Source organism: Oryctolagus cuniculus, chromosome 18 (assembly GCF_051225735.1).
Source record: "Oryctolagus cuniculus isolate XC-2025 breed Fujian yellow rabbit chromosome 18, ASM5122573v1, whole genome shotgun sequence".
NCBI lineage: Eukaryota > Metazoa > Chordata > Mammalia > Lagomorpha > Leporidae > Oryctolagus > Oryctolagus cuniculus.
In genome coordinates, this window is record NC_142884.1 from 12,921,393 (window position 1) to 12,942,500 (window position 21,108).

Here is a 21,108-nt window from a genome sequence, read left to right on the forward strand (position 1 = left end):
CGGGAAAGGGGCGGGCCCGGGAGGGCGGGACGCAGGAGAGTCGGAAGCCTCAGCTGGGCTCCCCGGCGAAGACGCGAGACCCCCAAGGCTCAAAAACTATCTTTATTGGAAGACTGGACAAACAGCCGACCCCCCGTCTTCAGGTCTGGGGGAGGCCGGGGATCTGCCTCCCGATATGTACAGTGCGTTCCGAATCCGCCTGGGGGGAGGCCCCGCAGGTCCGGCCCGGGGCGGCCGGGCGGGTCGGGACCGGGCGCGGGAGCGAGGCCCCGCTCCCCTCCGGGCCCGTTTCCTTCTCTGTGAAATGGACCCAGAGGGAAGCCCGCGCTTCGGGGCGCCTCGCCGGCGCGGAAAATGTCCGATGCAGGACGAGCAGGTCGAGGACTGACCGCGGGGGCCCCCTGGGAATGGGGGTTCGCCCGGCCCCGCCGCGGGGGGCTACGTGGCTTCAGGCCCCGGGGACAGGAGGCCGCCGCCGAAGGCCGCCTCGCGGTACTGGTTGGGGAACATGTTGCTGCCCACGAGGCTGGCGGTGCCGCCGTCCCCGGGGCCCGGGCCCGGGTACGAGTCCAGGGTCAGCGGCTCAGGACCAGGTGGCTCCCCCATGGCGGCCCCCGGGCCCCCGCTGCCCGCGACCGCGCTGGCGAGGGGCGCCGCCGGCGGCAGGAGGTCCAGCATGGTGAAGAGCGAGGGGGCCGTGGCGTCGTAGGCGAAGCCGTCGTCCAGGAGGTCGGGCCCGCCCGGCGGCTCCAGGCCAGGCAGGGACACGGTGCTGGGGAAGAAGTCTGTGTCGGGCAGCAAGGCCGATGGCGGGAGGAACGAGCCTGTGGGGACGGACCGGAGAGAAGGGCTGGCGGGGGCGAGCTCCGGCCACGGGGAGGCCTGCCCTCGCCGGCCAGGCACACGGAGGCACCGCACAGGGAGACCAGTGGAAGAACCAGGCCTCTGCACGGCTGGGGGCGTTCCCCAAGCACAAGGAAGGAGCCCATGCTTGAATGCCCCCCGAGATACAGAGACGACCCCCAAAGGGGAGCCGACCCAGGCCAAAACTCCTAAGGCGAGTGTCACTATGAGGGGGCAAGTGTCACTATGCGGGGCTCTCCCAGTTTTTCAGCCCATGGGACTTGTTTGCCACCTCCCTTGCAGTTTGTGGTCCTTGAGCTAAGTTCTAACTGGAATGTAAGTGTGATGACGGGAGCTGTGGCAGCCATCTAGCATCACACGATGGAAACTGAATTGGAGTGGAGGAGCCGGGTGTGAGGAGCACACAGCCACCAGACCCGGGCTGTGTAAGGGAGGAGACGTGCACGTCTGTCTTGTTGAAGCCCTGTTATCTGGGGTTTTGCTGTGAATTCCGTCCAGCGTGGTCGGAACACAACGCAGGAGACAGTGCTGACGTCCGGCGAGTCCCAGCATGCCCTGGGCCCTAACGGCGCCCACACCGTGATAAACCGGTGTACGACGTGGTCTCCCTGTATCCTGGCAGGTGGGTGCCCACCTGACAGACGTGGAAACTGAGGCTCTTGGGCTGCGGAGCTGCTACACTGGGGGCGCGGGACTCAGATCCAGTCTGATTCCGACGCCCAGGCACGAGGCCAGCTGGGGGCGGTGTCCCAGTGGCTGGCCCCGGGGACGCTTCGGACGGCGGCTGGGCTGGCGCGGCTCACGGGCGCTGGCGGCTGGCGTGTGAGTTGAGAGCAAGCCAGCGCCGGGCGGGCCAGCGGGCGGTTGGCATGGCGACGGGCTGAGTTCCAGCCTGGCTGGCTCCCACCCCCAGCCTGTGCCGCTCCACGCGTGTCCTCGTTCGTGGAGACACAGGCCCTGCCTGCTGAGCCCTCTGCGGCTACGGTGTGGCCGTGGGCGAGAGGCGGCCTCTCTTCCCCGGTAAAAGCGGGGCCATGACCGCACCTCTGGCCGGGTGACCGTGGCTCGGTGGGTCAGCACACCCAGACAGCTGTCGGACAGTGTCTGAAATGAAGAACTGCACTCACTTTAGGAGGCCAGGGCGGTCGCTATGCAGCCAGACCCTCCGTCAGAGCCCCCTGAGGCTCAGAGAGATGGAGCCGCCTGGCCAAGGTCACACAGCCAGCGCGTGGCCCAGAGGGGTCCGAGCTTGCAGTCCTCCTGCAGAGGCCCCTCCCTGCCACGCGCTGCTGCCGGCCAGGCGGGGTCATGGCCTCGGGGGAGCCGGGTGCAGCCCACCGCGGGGGGCAGGGCCCCGGGAAGTCAGGACCCACCTGAGCCGTGGCCGGGCAGGAAGTGCTCCAGGAAGGCCGGCTTTTTCTTCCGCCGTTTGCTCTCGATGCCGTGGGGGTCTGCGGGAAGGCAGAGGTGAGGCCCCCCAGCCCCGACAGATGCTCCCCAGCCTGGGGCGGGCGGGGCGGGAGTGGAGGGGGGAGAGGACACCCACCAGAGCTGCTCAGCTCCCCGAGGACGTCCGGCATCCCCCGCTTCCGTTTCTTGTCCACGCCGTAGCTGTCTATTCGAGGACGCCAGGGACGTGCGAAAAGCAACCACTCAGTAACAGTGACTCGCACCCGAGACCCCGAGGCGGCGGACTGACCTACACACTGCCCATTTCCACCCAGTCACCACCAAACCCAACTCCCTCCCAGCCACTTTGGCCTCTGCTTCCTGGGACACCCCAGGCGCAAGCCTGCCTCAGGACCTCTGCACTTGCTGCGTGAAACACTCCCCCTCCCCTGCAGAGCTGCTCAGGCATCCTGGCCGCGGCTCAGCTGTCCCTGACCCTAAGCTGGACGAAGTGGCCCTCTGGAGGCAATCCGAGTCCTCCAGCTACTCCGTTCCAGTCCTGCCCGCTCCGGTCACCACCGTGAGGGCGCAGGCTCGTCCCCCACCCTCTGCCGAGGACCGCGCTCCTCCTAAGAGCAGAGCTGGGGCTGTCTCGGTCACTGCTGTGTCCCCAGCGCTACCTGCGCAGGGCCATGCAGGGAGCGGGCACACCCGGGGGACCTGACTCAGCACCCCCCGCCCCCGCCCACGCCGGGAGACACTGAGGCTGCAGAGGCCAAGGTCACACAGCCAGGAAGCCTCTGCAGCTTCCAGCCTGGGTCGCGGTCACCCCCGGGGCGGGCCCGGTTGCCATGGTTACCGTGGTCGCGAGGCAGGTAGGTGAAGGGCAGCGGCTCGCTGCACACGCCGTCGGTGAGCCGCTGCAGGAAGACGTTCACGGTCACGGGCTCCGCGATCTCCAGGTCCTCGTAGGGCGGGGTTTTGAACACGATGGCGATCTGGCGGTGCACGTCGGCCTGGGAGAAGTCGGCGCGGCCTTCCCAGGAGGCTGTGCTGAACACCACCGATATGTCCTCTGTCAGGAACACACAGGGGCGGCGCTGAGCCAGGCCACCCGGCCCGCTCGGCCGCCCCCAGAGTCAATACCTGAGAATAAAGCTGAGCACGCGGCAGCTAGCACCTACTGTGTGCCGGTCATTATGTGGCTTTCGACAAAAAGGATCTGTTTATTAGAAAAGCAGAGCGATAGGGAGGGAGGAGGAGAGATCTTCCATCTGCTGCTTCATCCCCAGCTGGCCCCAGTGGCCAGGGCTGATCCAGGCCAAGGAGCTCCATCCGGGTCTCCCTCATGGGGAGTACTTGGGTCATCGTCTGCCGCCTTCCCAGATGCATTAGCAGGGAGCTGGATGGGAAGCGGAGCAGCCAGGACTGGAGCGGGCGCCCGGACAGGGGATGCGGGCACTGCGAACGGCAGCTTAACCTGCTTTGCCACGTCGCCGGCCCCCTAGTGGTTGATGTACGGAGCATCTCAGCTGAGCTCCCTGGCAATCTAAGAGGTGTCAACGTCAGGGGTCCCCGAGACCACGCTGGGATTCAGCGCGCCCGGAGGACTGCCAGGACCCAGCACAGTCCCGTGCGTGGCTGTGGCTTGTACCCTGGGCAGGGCACGGGGAGAGCAGAGTCAGGGGCGGGCACCTGTACCCCGGGCAGGGCACAGGAAGAGCAGAGTCGGGGCGGGCACCTGGCCCCGTGGTTGAGATGCCTCTTAGGACAGCTGCCTCCATCCCGTCCCTTAGCAGAGCACTTGGCTCGAGTCCCGGCTCCACTTCCAAATCCAGCTTCCCGCCACTGTGCCTCCTGGGAATCAGCAGGCGAGGCCTCAAGCCCTTGGGCCCCTGCCGCCCACATGGGTGACCCAGACGGGGTTCCAGGCTCCTGGCTTTGGCCTGGGCAGCCCTGGCTGTTGGGGTATTTGGAGTTTGAACCAGCAGATGGAAGAGCTCTGTTTTGTCTGTCTTTAAATAAATTAAATTAAAAAAAATTTTAAATAGAATTGAAGACAAATTTGGGTGGGTGTCCGGCCTAGCAGTTAAGACACTGGGACGCCTGCACCTCCTAGTAAAGTTCCAGCTTCCTCCTCCTGTGCACCCTGGAAGTGAGCAGATGATGGCTCCCGGCCCCACACTGGACACTCGGTGGAGATCTGTGCTCCTGCCCGGGCTGCGGCAGGCCTTTGTGGAAGGGACTGGCAGAGGGGAGCTCTCGGTCTTTCTGCCTTTCAGATTCACGCAGCTTAAGCGGCCTCTGTGCCACTGCATCCCCTGTGGGAATGCTGGGTCGAGTCCCAGCTGCTCCACATCTGATCCAGCTCCCTGCTGATACACCTGGGAGGGCAGGGGAAGATGGCCCACGTCCTCAGGCCCTGCCACCCACGTGGTAGACTAGTTTGGAGTTCCTGGCGCCTGGCTTTGGCCTGGCCCAGATGTGGCTGTTGTGACCACTTGGGGGATGAACCAGCAGACAGAAGATATCTCTCTCTTTCCCTCTCTCTTCCCCTCTGCCCTTCAGATTTGAAAGGCAGAGTGACAGAGAGGCAGAGAGAGAGACAGGTCGTCCATCCGCTGGTTCACTCTCCAAATGGCTGCAACAGCTGGAGCTGAGCCAAGTTGAAGCCAGGAGCCAGGAGCTTCTGGGTCTCCCACAGGGCTGCAGGGGCCCAAGCACTTGGGCCATCTTCTACTGCCTTCCCAGGGCATAGCAGAGAGCTGGGTCGGAACAGGAGCAGCCGGGACTAGAACTGGCACTCATATGGGATGCCGGCACTGCAGGCGGCGGCTCTAACCCACTGTGCCACAGCGCTGGCCCCAGTAACTCTTAAAAAAAAAAAAAAGGGCCGGCGCCGCGGCTCACTAGGCTAATCCTCCGCCTAGTGGCGCCGGCACACCGGGTTCCAGTCCTAGTTGGGGCGCTGGATTCTGTCCCGGTTGCCCCTCTTCCAGGCCAGCCCTCTGCTGTGGCCAGGGAGTGCAGTGGAGGATGGCCCAGGTGCTTGGGCCCTGCACCCCATGGGAGACCAGGAAAAGCACCTGGCTCCTGGCTCCTGCCATCGTATCAGCGCAGCGCGCTGGCCGCAGCGCGCTGGCCGCGGTGGCCATTGGAGGGTGAACCAACGGCAAAGGAAGACCTTTCTCTCTGTCTCTCTCTCTCACTGTCCACTCTGCCTGTCAAAAAAAAAAAAAAAAAAAAAAAAAAAACAACTCTGCTGCTGAAGTCCCTCACACAGATGGTGCAGGGTTGGTACAGCCCACCCGCACACTTCACACCACCTCTGGGCGACCCTGAACACCTACTGCAATGGACCTGCTGGGTGGAGTCGGCCCACGGTTTTGTTTAGGGAACGCCGGCACGGAAGAAAGTGCACCTGCTCGGTAAGATATTCTTTCCCCAAAATATTTTCAATCCGCAGATACAGGGAGTGGGCAGACTGGACAGTGAGAGGGTGGGCTCCCCACGCCCTCTGCCCACCCAGCTCGGGGCGACTTCTGTCCCAGCCCTTGGGAGGGAGTGGAGCCGGAGAGGCCAAGGGAGCTGTCCCTCGCCCTCCGGGTGCTCCGCCCCCAGCCCTCATCACCGGAAGCTGTTTGTGCGGTTCCACCATCTGCCTAGGCGTCTGGCACCAGCCCCCACCCCGCGAGCCCACACACAGCCCTCCCCGTGTGTCCGCCAGCGGGTGACTGCGAACCCCGCAACAACCTGCAGACCGCCGGCCCCCGGCTCCCCCCCCTGCACCGACCTGCTGACCACTGACCCCCGGCTCCCCCCGCACCGACCTGCTGACCGCTGGCCCCCGGCTCCCCCCCCTGCACCCACCTGCTGACCGCCGGCCCCCGGCTCCCCCCCCCTGCACCCACCTGCTGACCGCCGGCCCCCGGCTCCCCCCCCTGCACCCACCTGCAGACCGCCGGCCCCCCGCACCAACCTGCTGACCACTGACCCCCAGCTCCCCCCGCACCGACCTGCTGACCGCTGGCCCCCAGCTCCCCCCTCTGCACCCACCTGCTGACCGCCGGCCCCCGGCTCCCCCCCCTGCACCCACCTGCTGACCGCCGGCCCCCGGCTCCCCCCCCTGCACCCACCTGCTGACCGCCGGCCCCCAGCTCCCCCCCCTGCACCGACCTGCCGACCGCCGGCCCCCGGCTCCCCCTCACACCGACCTGCCGACCGCCGGCCCCCGGCTCCCCCTCACACCGACCTGCCGACCGCCGGCCCCCGGCTCCCCCTCACACCGACCTGCTGACCGCCGGCCCCCGGCTCCCCCTCGCGGCTCCCCCTCGCAACAACCTGCTGACCGCTGGCCCTCGGCTCCCCCTCATACCGACCTGCCGACTGCCGGCCCCCTGGTCCTCCCCCGTGCCGCTGGCCGGCCGCCAGCCCTCACCTTTCTGCACCTTGTCGCACAGCAGGTAGAGCTCCTCGCCGCCCGTGCACGGCCCGCTCTCCTTGTTGATCCTGCAGATCCGCAGCTCCGACGTGTTTGTGGACTCTGGCAGGGGGCGAGGGGCGAAGAATCCCACTGTGAAACTCAGACTCCCAGGGGCGCCCGCCCAGGGCTGGGAGAGGCGGCCGGGGGGCAGGCAGGACAGCCCACCTGTGCTAGGAAGGCGGCGGAAGCGGGCCCAAGTGCCTGGGCCCCTGCACGCACGCCGGAGACGCGGATGGAGTTCTGGGCTCCCCGCGGTGGCCTGGCCCAGGCCCGGCTGTGGTGGCCATTTGGGAAGTAAACTAGAGGGTGTGTGTGTGTGTGTCCCCCTCTCTTAACTCTGCATTTCAAATAAATATAAATATTTATTTTATCACAGATCTCAGGGAGAGTGGGTGCAGTCAGGGGTCAGGGTTCACAGGCCTTGTTCGGCCTCTCCCAGTTTAAAAGTCAGGACCTGCACCAGGTCACGGGGGTCTGGTAGGCCTGACGCCAGGCCCTGGCTCAGCCGTGATCACGTGCCCGGGCCTGGCCAATGAGAGCACTGCCTCCCTGTACCCGTATCTGATTGGCCAGAGAGGAGCAGCTGACCCCCAGCAGGCCAATGAGAGGCAGCCCTGAGATTCTGGGCCAGAACACGGGAGCAGAGGCCGGAAAAGGCGCTGGGCGGGGAGCGGGGAGGGTTGGTGGCAGGCCGGGCCGGTGCGCCCGCGGAGACAGCCCTAAGGGTCCCGCCGGCAGTGACCGCGGGCTGGGAAATCGCTGCTGAGACACCCGTGTCTCCCGCGGCTGGAGCGCGGCGCCCCCTTACGGCGTCTTTAGTTCATGGGACAGAGCCCATTGTCCCCCTAAGCCCACCTGGGACAGAGCCCCCTGCCCCGCTAAGCCCACCTGGGACAGAGCCCACACCCCCCCCAAATCCACCTGGGACAGAGCCCATTGTCCCCCTAAGCCCACCTGGGATAGAGCCCCCCACCCCCCCCCCCCCAAATCCACCTGGGACAGAGCCCATTGTCCCTCTAAGCCCACCTGGGTCAGCCCACATGGGACAGAGCCCATTGTCCCTCTAAGCCCACCTGGGTCAGCCCACCTGGGACAGAGCCCCCCGACCCCCTAAGCCCACCTGGGAAAGAGCCCCCTGCCCCCCCAAGCCTACCTAGGGCAGAGCCCCCTGCCCCACAAGCCCACCTGGGACAGAGGCCCCCCTACCCCCTAAGCCCACCTGGGACAGAGCCCCCTGCCCCGCTAAGCCTACCTGGGGCAGAGCCCACACCCCCCCTAAGCCCACCTGGGACAGAACCCCCTGTCCCCCTAAGCCCACCTGGGACAGAGCCCCCTGCCCCCCAAGCCTACCTAAGACAGAGCCCCCCGCCCCCCCAAGCCCACCTGGGCTGCTGCCCCGTCAGCTGCCCCTGAAGTCCCTGAGCGCAGCCCCTGCACTTGGGTGCCTGTGGCGCTCCCCGGGGAGCCAGTGCCCTTGTCCATGCCCGGGCCCCTCCCTGGACTCGTTTTCCCAGACTCCCTGAAGCTAGGAGTCACCATGAGACAAGTTCCAGCCAGAGGAACAAGGCAGGGGCTGCCGGGGGTTCTGAAGAACAGGTTACTGTCTCCACAGAAGGAGAAGCTAGGGCAGGGTTGTGTTGCCGAGGGCGGAGCCTCTGCTCAGACGTCCTCATAGGTTCGAGTCCCCGCTGCTCCACTCCCGATCCTGCTCCCTGCCAAGGGCCTGGCAACTAGTGGATGACGGTCCCAGTGCCCGGGCCCACGCACCCACACGGGAGACCCAGATGGGGCCCCGCACCCACACGGGGGACATGGATGGGGCCCCCGCACCCACACGGGAGACCCGGATGGGGCCCCGCACTCACACGGGAGACCCGGATGGGGCCCCGCACTCACACAGGAGACATGGATGGGGCCCCCGCACCCACACGGGAGACCCGGATGGGGCCCCCGCACCCACACGGGAGACCCGGATGGGGCCCCCGCACCCACACGGGAGACCCGGATGGGGCCCCGCACTCACACGGGAGACCCGGATGGGGCCCCGCACTCACACGGGAGACCCGGATGGGGCCCCCACACCCACACGGGAGACCTGGATAGGGCCCTGCACCCACATGGGAGACCCGGATGGGGCCCCCGGCTCCTGGCTTTGGCCTGGCCCAGCCCTGGCTCTTGTAGCTGTCTGGGGAGTGAACCGGCAGACAGATCTCTCTCCTTCACCGCCTCTCCCTCATTGTGCTTCTTAAAGAACTAAGTATTTCTAGGAACCGGCCATTCCCTGTGGGTCAGGCCTTGCGCGTGGGCCCCAGGACAGCGGCCGCCACTCACTCTTGTCATAGACGGGCTCGGAGAGCACGGGGTCCATGCGGCGCATCTGCCCCTGCTGGTCCCGGTACGAGGCCTGGAAGCAGATCCTCACCACGTTCATGTCCACCTCCTGGTGATTCTTCAGGGACCCAGCTGCGCAGACAGGGAAGGGGTGGGGGTGGCGAATACACGGGGTGGGTGGGGCCAGGGCAGGCCCAAGGTGGGCAAGTGGGAGGGGCCGGTGCAGGCAGGTGGGGGGCCCCTCCAGGGAAGGTGGGCGGGGCCATGGGGTGGTTGGCAGGTGAGGCGGGGCCGGGGTTACCAGGTGGGCGGGGCCTGGGGAGCAGGTGGGCGGGGTGGGGAGTGCCAGGGGCAGGCCCAGGGGTGGGGAAGACACAAGGAAGGGGTGGAGGGTGGCAAAGGCATGGGGTGGGCATGTGGGCGGGGCTGGGTAGGGGCGGGGCATGCGGGTGGTGGGTGCCAAGGGTGGAGCCAGGCAGGTGGGTGGGTGCCAGGGTGGGCCCATGGCGGGCAGTGGGTGGGGTGGGGTTGGGCGGGGCCAGGGGGTGGTGGCAGGTGAGCAGGCCCAGGGGCGAGGGGGGCAGGTGGGCGGGACGGCAGGTGGGCCAAGGGGCCCAAGGGGCCAGGGCAGGTGGGTGGAGCCAGGGAGGGTGGGACGGGTGGGCGTGGCCAAATGCGATGTTGGCAGGTGGCCCCAGGAGCGGGCTGGTGGGCAGTCCCAGGGGCGGGGCTCACCATTGTAGGGGTCGATGCCTAGCTGAATCTTCCGCTCGATGGCGGCCTCGATCTCCTTCTTCCTCACACACTGGATGCCCAGGTTGTTAAAGCTGAGGGGCGGGAGGAGGGAGGAGGGCTCGTGAGACGCCCCCGGGCAGCCGGGCGGCAGGAACCTCGGGGGGTGGGGGACCCAGGAACGCGCCTTGGGAACCCCAGCACCGCGCTCACGCCCCAGGACTGGCACAGTGAGCGCCCAGGAGGGCTTGTTCGGACTCATGGGAATAGCAGATGAAAACGGCAACACCCGGTGCTGGCGAGGCTCCGGGGTCCGGCACTCGCGTGAACTGACAGCCATGCTCAGCCACCCCACTACTTCCTGGGCAGCCGCCCGCCCCTCCCCGCCCCAGCCCAGGCTCCCGGGCGCCGTACCTGTGCCGGGGGCTGACGTGGGGCCGCAGCCGCACCCTGCAGACGCCGTCGGAGCAGTCTTTGCCCACCAGGCTGTGCGGGTGGACGCGGTGGGGCCAGTCCTTCCACACCAGGCACGCGGTCACCTCCACCTCGCGCAGCCCTCCGCAGTCCCGGAGCTGCGGGGACACAGGGGCTCCTGGGGAGAGGGTCCTACCGCCCACGCCCGTGCCCCTTGCCACCCCTGGGTGCCCACCTCGGGAGCTCCCGCAGCCACATCGGCGTCACCGACGGGGGCTTCAGTTGACACCTTAACACCTGGGCGAAGCGTCGGCAGGTAGGGTGCTCGGTCTCGCCCGGGGACAGGTGACCCAGCTCTGAGGGCACCACCGAACCAGGCCAGCACACTCCCCGGCCCCGTGGCAGCCCAACGCCCTCAGCCCAGCTCGCCCAACCCTTGTCCAAAACGCTTGGCAGAACAAGTGCTCTAGATCTTGGATTTTCCCACATTTGGGAGGATTTGCATATACATAATGAGATATCATGGCGGATGGAATTCAAGCCTAAGCATAACATTCATCTGTATTCTCATATGCACCTGCTACGAATACACAGCTTGAAGGCAACTTTATAATACTGTTAATGCACCTGCAGGGTTTTTTTTTAAAGATTTATTTAATAAAGAAGGGAGAGTAATGGGGGGGGGGGAGATCTCCCATCCACCGGGTCACTCCCCAGATGGCTGCCACAGCAAGTCTGGGCCAGGCCGAAGCCAGGAGCCAGAGCAAGCCCTGGGGCCATCTTCCGCCGCCTCCCAGGCACACGAGCAGGGAGCTGGCTCGGAAGCAGAGCCGATGGGCCGGGGGTGTCATGAGCAGAGGCCCCCGTGCCCGCCCTGCAGCTGAATCCTGACAGCTCCCAGGAGCTCGGCGGTGTCCAGCTGGGGTTTGGGTTTGGAGGGTTTCAGATATCGAGTTTCTGGATACACATTTTCCAGCAGGGATGTGCCGGGAAGCACACAGCTCTGCTTCCAGGACAGCCCCCATGGGCTCCACCCGCCTCAGATCTCAGGGCGACTTCAGGCCGACCCGAGTGGAGGGTCACCAGGTGGAAACAGCGGGGTCCTGAGAGACGACAGAGGATGGGCACTGCGTTCTGGGGCTGAATGGGGCTGGCCTGGCTGGCGGTCCCACTCCATATACGCCTGTAAGCGTCCAGGGAGCTGTCCCCTGGAGAGCCGGATAATTCTAACCCAACTTTAAAAATAGGCGTGGGGGCCAGCACTGTGGCAAAGCGGGTTCACGCCCTGGCCTGAAGCACCGGCACCCCATATGGGCGCCGGTTCAAGACCTGGTTGCTCCACTTCCGATCCAGCTCCCTGGCATGGCCTGGGAAAGCAGTGGAGGATAGCCCAAGGCTTTGGGTCCCTGCACCCACGTGGGAGACCAGGAAGAAGCTCCTGGCTTCGGACTGACGCAGCTCTGGCCATTGCAGCCATCTGGGGAGTGACCCAGTGGATAGAAGACTCCTCTCTCCCTCTCTCTCTCTCTCTCTCTCTCTCTGTGTAGCTCTTTCAAATAAATAAATAAATCTTAAAAAAAAAAAAAAACGGAGGGGTGGGCGTTGCAGCACAGCAGTTAAGACGGAACTTGGGACGCCCGCGCCCCACAGCACAGGGCCTGGGTTCGAGTCCCAGCTCTGCCTCCAATTCCAGCCTCCTGCTGACGCACACCATGGCAGGCAGCAGTGACGGCTCAAGGACTCGGGTCCCTGCCACCCAGGTGGAGACCCGGATGGAGCTCCAGGCTCCCGGCTTCAGCCTGGCCCAGCCCTGGCTGGCGTGGACGTCTGGGGAGTGACCCAGTGAACGGAAGATATCACTGTGTCTCCATCTCACCTCCACTCCCCTCTCTGCCTTTCAAATAAATAAACAGACAGAAAATACAGAACTTTGTTTTTAAATAAAAGAGGAGTGAGACTAGACAGACAAGCACACAGTACGACATTGATGGGCTCCTGGCGTGCGAGAGAACAGACTGGAACCCACTGGGGACAGTCGGGACTGAAGTCCAGTGTGTACGTGTTCCTCACGCGTTCCACCACCCTCCTGGGGTGACAGACGGGGGGTACTTAGGGGCCGCCTGATGCTTATGATCCATTTGTGATGGCTCCGTGAAACGTGTCTGTCTCTGCACCTGCGTATGTGCGCATGTGCAAACAGAATGACAGGAAATGGGCCAGGGTGTCAACAGGTGAATACAGGTGAAAGGTTTCCAATGTTTTCCAGGAGCCAGTGTCATGGCACAGTGAGATAAGCCACGGCCTGCAATGCCCGCATCCCATAGGAGCACTGGTTTGAGTCCTGGCTGCTCCACTTCTGGTTCAGTTCCCTGCTAATGCACCTGGGGAAGCAGCAGGAGATGGCCCCAGTGCCTGCATCCCTGCCACCCACGCGGGAGACCCGGATGGAGTTCTAGGCTTCTGGCTTCAGCCTGGTGCAGCCCTGGTCACTGTGGCCATTTAGAGGGCGAACCAGCAGATGGAAGACCTCTCTCTCTCTCTCTCTAACTCTGCCTTTCAAATAAATAGAAAAATTAAAAAAAAAAAAAAAAAAAAGAGGCTGTGGTGTAGCAGGTAAAGCCGATGCCTGCAGTGCCGGCATCCCATATGGGCACTGGTTCGAGTCCCGGCTGCTCCACTTCTGATCCAGCTCTCTGCTATGGCCTGGGAAAGCAAGAGAAGATGGCCCAAGTGCTTGGGCCCCTGCACCTGTGTGGGAGACCAGGAAGAAGCTCCTGGCTCCTGGCTTTGGATTGGCACAGCTCCAGCTGTTGCGGCCAATTGGGGAGTGAACCAGAGGATGGAAACTTCTCTCTCTCTCTCTCCCTCTCCCTCTCCCTCTCTCTCTGTGTAACTCTGACTTCAAGTAAAATAAATAAGTAAATCTTAAAAAAAAAAAAAAAAAGCCCAGGTCTACAACACCACTGAGTGAGTCCGGTGTGTGCTGCCCTCTAGTGACCACATAGGAAACTGGGGGTGACTGACACCTTGAGCAGGACCAGAGAGGTCACACGGGGCAGGGCCGCACCAGCAGCCTGTCGGGGCCCACGAGGACCTGGCTGAGAGCTCTCCGGCTCCCAGATGTCACACAGGATCACGGAGTAGACTTCAGGCCTGGGAGTAAGCCAGACCCGGCACCAAACCCAGGCTCTCCAAGGGCCGTCTGCATGAGACACGGCTCATCTTCCCGTTCTTATATGTAATATGGGTATCAATAAACACCCGGGGGCTGGTGTTGTGGCAGAGTGGGTAAAGCCACCGCCTGTGACGCCGGCATCTCATACCAGAGCACCGGTCTGAGTACTGGCTGCTCCGCTTCTGGTCCAGCTCCCTGCTAATGCTCCTGGGAAAGCAGTGGGGGATGGCCCAAGTGCTTGGGCCCCTGCACCCACGTGGGAGACCTGGAAGAAGCTCCTGGCTCCTGGCTGTGGCCTGGCCCAGCCCTGGCTGTTGCAGCCACTTGGGGAGTGACCCAGGAGGTGGAAGACCTCTCTCTCCCTCTCTCTGTCATCCCGCCTTTCAAGTAAGTAAACAAACACATCTTTAAAGAAATAAGCGTGCAAGCACACAGAAGCACACAGTGAATGTGGTCATTACTAAGAACCTGCTGCGAGCCCTGGGTGGGTAATCGCCCTCCAGGAGCCCGGCTCCTCTGAAAGGTGAGGACAAAGGTTCCGAGTGCAGGTGCGGGGAGCGGGCGTCTCCCACCCTAACTCTGGAGTCAGAACCAACACTGAGCAGAATCAGAGCCTGGAGAGACTTGGGGGAGAGAGGCAGGCCTGAGTACCCGCCCGCAGGCGCCCTGCTGGTGACAGAGGCGAGGCTGGGCCTCGACCAGGAGAGACCGGGTGGCCGCAGTCCACCCCAGCACCGCGGCTACACGGCCCTGCACCCTGGGTGCCCAGTACAAGACCCTGGGAAGGCCACCGCGTCACCTCCAGCGTGGTTCACCCAAACCGAGCCCAAGAGCGCCCTCTGATCACCTGCCTTACCTGCCACAGCCTGGTCAGGGCCACAGGGAAGAACGGGGAGGAGCCGGGCTAAGAGGCGCCAGGGACACCTGACACTAGGCGCAGCCCCGACCCTGGGCTGGGCAAAACCAGCAGCTCCGGGGCACTCTGGGGCCAACTGGGCCAATCAGAAAACGACACAAGGGGCTGGTGTTGTGGCTACAACAGCCAAGGCTGGACCAGGCCACAGCCAGGAGCCAGGAGCTTCTTCCCGGTCTCCCATGTGGGTGCAGGGGCCCAAGGACTTGAGCCATCTTCTACTGCTTTCCCAGGCCATAGCAGAGAGCTAGATTGGAAGAGGAGCAGCCGGGACTTGAACCGGCGCCCATATGGGATGCCGGCACTGCAGGCGGCAGGTTAACCCGCTAGGGCACAGCGCCGGCCCCCATGGCCTTGTCTTCATAAGGGTACTGCAGTGCTGGAAACTAAACTTGTTAGAGGCATGCTGAGACGTGCTGGCGAAAGCCGCCGGGTCCCTGAGTCACTGCAGTCTCCTAAGCATGCGGATATGGGAGAGAAAGACGCAGCCCAGCGTGGGCACCGGGTTCACTGCACTGACATCCGTCTTCCCGGAGGGCTGAAGTGTGGCGCCATCACCACCTCAGTCTAGGGAGAACGGCTGCTACCCAGCAATCAGAGACGAACCCGTGCTGGCCAGTGCTGGAGAAAAAAGTGTGCCCTACCACACCGGGGGTGCAACGCAAGCTGGTGCGGCCACCGTGGAAGCGGCACGGAGAGTCCCGGATCGCTGCACCTGCCCTGGGACCCAGCCGGCCCACCCCGGGGACACACAGAGGAAATGACAGCCGCATATGGACGTTACCCGTGCTCCCACGTTCACAAGGGCAAGACCTGGACGCAACCGGGCTGCCCCACCTGATGCCTGCACCAAGAAGTGCGGTACAGGGCCATGCGGTGGCACAGCGGGCTGAGTCTCTGCCGCGGTGCCGGCATCCCATACGGGCACCAGTTCAAGTCCCGGCTGCTCCTCTTCCCATCCAACCCTCTGCTTACGGTCTGGGAAAGCAGTAGAAGATGGCCCAAGTCCTTAGGCCCCTGTACCCACGTGGGAGACCAGGAGGAAGCTCCTGGCTCCTGGCTTCAGCCTGGCCCAGCCCCAGCCACTGCAGTCATTTGGGGAGTGAACCAGCAGATGGAAGACCTCTCTCTCTCTCTCTCTCTCTCTCTCTCTGCCTCTCCCCCTCTCTGTTTGTAACTCTGCCTGTCAAATAAGTAAGTCTTTATTTAAAAAAAAATATATTTATTTATTTGAAAGGCAGAGTTAGAGAGAGAGAGAGAGAGAGAGAGGTCTTCCATCTGCTGGTTCACTCCCCAGATGGCCACAATGGCTGGAGCTGAGCCAATCGAAGCCAGGAGCCAGGAGCTTCTTCCAGGTCTCCCATGCAGGTGCAGGGGCCCAAGGACTTGGGCCATCTTCTACTGCTTTCCCAGGCACAGCAGAGAGCTGGATCAGAAGTGGAGCAGCCAGAACTCAAACCAGCGCCCACATGGGATGCCGGCACTGCATGTGGCAGCTTTACCTGTTATGCCACAGTGCCTGCCCCAAATAAATAAATCTTAAAAAAAAAAAAAAAGAAGAAGAAGAAGAAGAAAGAGAATGTGGTATGCACACGCTGTGGAGTATGACTCGGCCACGAACAAGAACGAATCTTGACATCTGTACACAATGGATGGAGCGGATGCTACACCCAGTGAGCAATCAGTCTCACGTTTCTCCTACATGTGGGAGTCGGCACAGAGTAGGAAGATTGTGTGTGGGTGCCGTATCATGCAGCACCCAGTTATATACTGTATATAGAACTAAACACGTAGGGGCCGGCATTGTGGTGCAGCGTGTTAACACCCTAGCCTGCAGTGCCGGCATCCCATATGGGCGCCGGTTCGAGTCCCGGCTTCTCCTCTTCCCATCCAGCGCTCTGCTGTGGCCTGGGAAAGCAGAAGAAGATGGTTCAAGTCCTTGAGCCCTGTACCTATGTGGGAGACCTGGAAGAGGCTCCTGGCTCCTGGCTTAAGATCGGCTCAGCTCTGGCTGCTGCAGCCAATTGGGGAGTGAACCAGTGGATGGAAGACCCCCCCCCCCGCCTCTCCTCTCTCTGTGTAACTCTGACTTTCAAATAAATAAATAAATCCTTAAAAAAAAAAAAAGCATTATGACACGTAGGTGACGGTGCACACTTCTGTTCACACTGTGCCCCTTGCCAGGAGCCCTCACTGTGTGACACTAATATCTCTATGTCCAAGAAAAGTACAAATTGTACAAAGTTTTTCCAAGACGGTCACGGGGAGGTGCTTGGCGCCCTGGCTAAGATGCCAGCTGGGCGGCCCTATCAGCGCTGGTTCCAGTACCCGCTCCTCTGCTTCCGCCCCGGCCCCCCACCGCCAGGCTGGGAGGCAGCAGCTGAGGGCTCCAGCGCTGGGGGCTCTGCTGCCCACAGGGCGACCCAGATGGAGCTCCGGGCTCTGGCCGGGCCCCGCCCGGGCTGCTGCAGGCACCCGGGGAGTGGCCCAGTGCCTGGGAAATTCTCCTCTCTGTCGCTGTCTCAAATAAACAAAACAGCACATGAAAATTTAGCCACCAATTGAAATCTGCCAAGAGAATTGGGACATGCATCTTCCAAAGGAAACAGACGCGAGGCGCCAGGCTTGGGAGGGCCAGGTGATCTGCGCTCGGCGCGCCGGAGCCGCCGGTCACCTGTCCAGGGCCGCAAACGCACGTGGGCGGAAGCCCGTTCCCCAGCGCGTCCGCGGCGCCCGGAGCGATGCAGCAGTGCGGACGCCAGCCGGGCCCACAGCAGCGGGAGCCGGACGCGGTGGGCGCTGCGCCGGGCACCCGCTCCAGGTCGGGCCCACCGGAGCGACGGGCGGCAGAGCCAGGGCTCCGACCCCTGCCCTCACCCCAAACCCGCCCTGCTGTCCACTGCGTCGGCGCTGCCGGGCTGGGCGCACAGCGTGGAGCCCCCGAACAAACGTGAGCACAGAGCTGCGGGCCAGCGGCCACGGCGGAGCCCTGGGCGCCGAGTGCGGCAGGCTCCCGGCCACTGCGGGCTCGGGGTCGGGGCCTGGACCGAGCTCCCCGCTCCCAGCGCAGGCCAGGAGGCTGCAGAAGCCAAACGGGATGGGGCTGCCCGGTGGGCGAGCGGGCAGCGGGCTGGGGCCCGGCGAGGGGCGGGGGCGACAGCGCTGCAGGCGGCCAGGGAGGAGGGGCTGCGAGGGAGGGGGCTCCCCGAGGGCAGCGTGGAGGCAGGAGAGGGGCACGCGTGGGCTCTACGCGGGCGCACGGCAGCCACAGGAGCCAGGCCTCGAGCGTGGACAGCACACGGTGCAGGCGCAGCAACACCGGAAGCGCCCGCCACGTGGGAGACCCGGATGCCGGCGGGGCCCAGGCCTCGAGCGCGGGCGGCACACACTGCGCAGGCGCAGCAACACCGGAAACGCCCGCCACGTGGGAGACCCGGATGCAGGAGGAGCCGGGGACCACCGCGGGGTGTCCCCCAGAGGCGAGTTCCCATTCCCCAGAGATTCCCCTTCTAGAAGGTGCTCCACCACGTGCCGCACAGCGCTGCGCGCGGGAGCGCGGGACGCGGAAGCACGCGGCCGGGCCGGGGCATCCTGCGTGGACGGAACCGGCGGCCGGGCCGGGCGCTCCGTCTCTAGCTCGGCCTTTCAAGGGAGATGGCTGTCTCATGTTGCAAGGATAACGGGTCTCGTCGGGTACCGCGACCCGCGGCTCGCCTCGGCCGCCTTCCTCGCACCACGACGAGGCCTTTGTCTTTGGTCCGGCGCGGCAGGGGCAGGGCCAGGGGCAGGGCGCCGGCGCGCTCACCTCGATGGCGGGCAGCGTCTTGCTGGCCTCGGTGCTGCTCTCGCCCAGGATGCTGCCGGCAGAGCGGCCCTCGCACTCGTAGCGGAAGCGCATGCCGCGCTGCTTGGGCTGCTCGGCGATGACCAGGTGCGGCCGCGGGCCGGGGCCCGGCGCGGGCGCCATCAGCCGGCCCAGCGGGCAGCCCCAGGGCGGCGGCGTGGCCGGGGCCGCGGCGGCGGCGCCCAGGGTGACGGTGCTCAGCGAGGCCGCCCCGCGGGACACCAGGCGCGGCAGCCCCTCGCCCGCGCCCGGCGCCGCCCCCTCCAGGCCGAAGCCGTTCTCCTTGATGTACTCGTCGATGATCTCTGCGGGAGGAGCAGACGGGGCGTGGTGACGCCCGGGGCGCGGGCAGCCCCCCGACCCTCGGCAGCCCACCCCTGCCGGCCCAGGCCCCCGGACCCTCGGCAGCCCACCCCCGCCGGCGCAGCCCCCCAGACCCTCCGCAGCCCACCCCCGCCGGCCCAGGCCCCCGGACCCTCGGCAGCCCACCCCCGCCGGCCCAGGCCCCCGGACCCTCGGCAGCCCACCCCCGCCTGCGCAGGCCTCCGGACCCTCCGCAGCCCACCCCCGCCGGCCCAGGCTCCCCGGACCCTCCGCAGCCCACCCCCGCCGGCGAGGCGCGGGGCAGTCAGCATCGCCCGGTGGCCGCGGCGGGCTGGATTCCCTTCTCCTCCACCCTCCACGGCCTCTGTCCACCGGGAACCAGGGCAGGGGCCAAGTGGCAGGTGCCCGCCTCCCCCTTGCCCTGTGTCATCGCAACGCCGCGCTGGCCACCGTCCCCAACTCAGACAGCAGCGCCCGCAGCCCTGGTGCTGATCCTGCAGGGGTTTTGTGACGGACATGTCCAGCGCCACCTCCGCTCAGCTGTTTCTCTCCCCCCCCTCTGCCCAGCCCCACCGTGGCCCCCGGGGCTGCAGTCTGGTCCCACCCCCATCTGGCCCTCCTTGGCTCAGAAGCCTCCATGGCTGCCATCTTCCTCGGGGTCAAGGTCGACACCCTCCCCACAGAAATCCTCCCCAGACTCCGCTGGTCTCAGAAAGACAAAAGGAGGGGCCGGCGCTGAGCTGCAGCGGGTGAAGCTGCTGCCTGCGATGCTGCGTCCCACAGGGACGCTGGTTCAAGCCCCAGCTGCTCTGCTTCCGATCCAGCTCCCTGCTAATGCGCCTGGGAAAGCCTCGAAGGATGGCCCAAGTGCCTGGGCTCCTGCACCCATGTGGGAGATTGGATGGAGTTCCAGGCTCCTGGCCCAGCCCTGGCCATTGCAGCCATTTGAAGAGTGAACCAAACCAGCAGATGGAAGACCTCTCTCTCTCCTCTCTCTCTTTCAAATAAATGAAACCTTAACAAAAAAGAAAAAGACACAGGGGCCAGCGCTGTGGCGCACTAGGTTAATCCTCCACCTGCAGTGCCAGCATCCCATGTGGGCGCCAGTTTGAATCTCGGCTGCTTCACTTCTGATCCAGCTCTCTGCTGTGGCCTGGGAAGGCAGTGGAAGGTGGCCCAAGTGCTTGGGCCCCTGCACCTGCGTGGGAGACCCGGAGGAAGCTCCTGGCTCCTGGCTCTGGCTTCAGCTGTGGCCAATTGGGGAGTGAAGCAGCGGATGGGAGATCTCTCTGTCTCTCCCTCTCACTGTCTGTAACTCTACCTCTCGAATAAATAAAATCTTAAAAAATAAAAATAAAAAAGAAGAAGAAAACCAAAACACCCCTTCCCCGGCCCCGGAGCCCCGAGAGCCTCTCACCCTGCCCCTGCCCAGCCTCTGCTGCTTCCTGCACCCTCCGGCGCCCCCTCCTGGCTGCCCCCTCTTTCTGCATCCAGCCCCAGCCGTCTCAGCTCTCCCGGGTCCCGCCCGCGTCCTCAGCCTGGCGCAGCCCCGCTAACCTCCTCTGCTGCTTGTCCTAGCGCCTCCCCCGTCCACCCTGAGCTCCAAGAACGCAGGGACTTCGCTCTGCCCCTGGCTGGCTCCCTGGGGCCTGGGCCACACCGGGCACCTCCTGGGTGAGTGAGCAGCCACTGACGAGCACCTGTGCACATGCCGTGCTCCGATCCCCCCCCCCCCAACGGGCCTGGAAGCCGCACGGTGAGGACCCCTCCCCATCAGACAAGACCCCCAGGTCAGCCCTCGGAGCCCGTGGCCTCCCCACACCTCGTGATACTCACCCAATTCATCTGTGGAGGGAAGAGAAAGAGACAAGTGAGCTCCAGCGACCGAGACGAGGCATCCCGTCCCCCGGGAGCCCTCCCCTGCCCTCTCTGTCCTGGGAAACCCTGGGTGCCAGCCCCCACCCCCACCCGCCTCCCCTCCGGCCACCCTCCCGCCAGCCCCTGGCGCCCGGGTGCCCTCCAGCTGAGCCAGGTGCCGCCTGACCACCGACGCGTTCTCAGGCCAGGGGTCGGGAGACGCCCCGGGACTCAGCAGAAGGGCGAAGATCCTGTTCCCGAGGGAACAAGGGCGCCTCCAGACTCCAGGCCATTTATGGGGGTGCCCCCTCCCCCAAGTTCAACCCTAGACCCCCGAGATCACTGGCTAGCATCTGGCGATCCGAGAAGGCCGACGTGACTTCGGGCAGCCGCCCGCTCCGCGTCCTGGCCCAGGCCCCGGAAGCGCCTGCCCCTGCGAAATCCTGGGTTCACCCCGGCTTCCTGAGGGAGGAGGACCAGCAGCGCCAGGTCCTCCGGAAAGCCCCTGATCACCTTCCCAGGAAGGCTCAGCCCTGCACGGGGCGGGGGAAACGGAAACCAACCTCCTGTCATCCCCCAGGCAGGACGGGGAAGCCCAGGCTGGGAACACGCAGCAGGGCGGCGGCAGAGCCACAGGCCTCTCCCAGGGCCGCCCGCGCGGGCCACCGGCTGGCCGGCCTGCCCGCCCCCCTGCGCCCGGGGTGTGGCTGCTGGCAGCCGGACCTTTGCTCTGGGAGGCAGGTCCCCTGCTCCCTTATCTCGGGCCATGGATGCAGTCAGGA

The 21,108-nt window shown here is 64.9% G+C and overlaps 1 protein-coding gene across 1 annotated transcript in view; it reads right to left on the bottom strand.

Moving 5' to 3' along the window:
* Positions 1 to 89: 89 nt before the first annotated feature.
* RELB (RELB proto-oncogene, NF-kB subunit) overlaps positions 90 to 21,108 on the bottom strand; it is a 25,821-nt gene continuing 4,802 nt past the window's right edge. Inside the window, exons 3-12 of the mRNA XM_051828479.3 lie at positions 20,306 to 20,314; positions 18,107 to 18,450; positions 10,214 to 10,371; positions 9,803 to 9,894; positions 9,068 to 9,199; positions 6,692 to 6,796; positions 3,113 to 3,328; positions 2,411 to 2,479; positions 2,238 to 2,315; positions 90 to 824 (exon numbers count right to left, since the gene is read on the bottom strand). Coding sequence (XP_051684439.2) covers positions 439 to 824; positions 2,238 to 2,315; positions 2,411 to 2,479; positions 3,113 to 3,328; positions 6,692 to 6,796; positions 9,068 to 9,199; positions 9,803 to 9,894; positions 10,214 to 10,371; positions 18,107 to 18,450; positions 20,306 to 20,314 — 1,589 coding nt within the window. The 3' untranslated portion in view covers positions 90 to 438. The remainder of the gene's footprint in view (positions 825 to 2,237; positions 2,316 to 2,410; positions 2,480 to 3,112; positions 3,329 to 6,691; positions 6,797 to 9,067; positions 9,200 to 9,802; positions 9,895 to 10,213; positions 10,372 to 18,106; positions 18,451 to 20,305; positions 20,315 to 21,108) is intronic.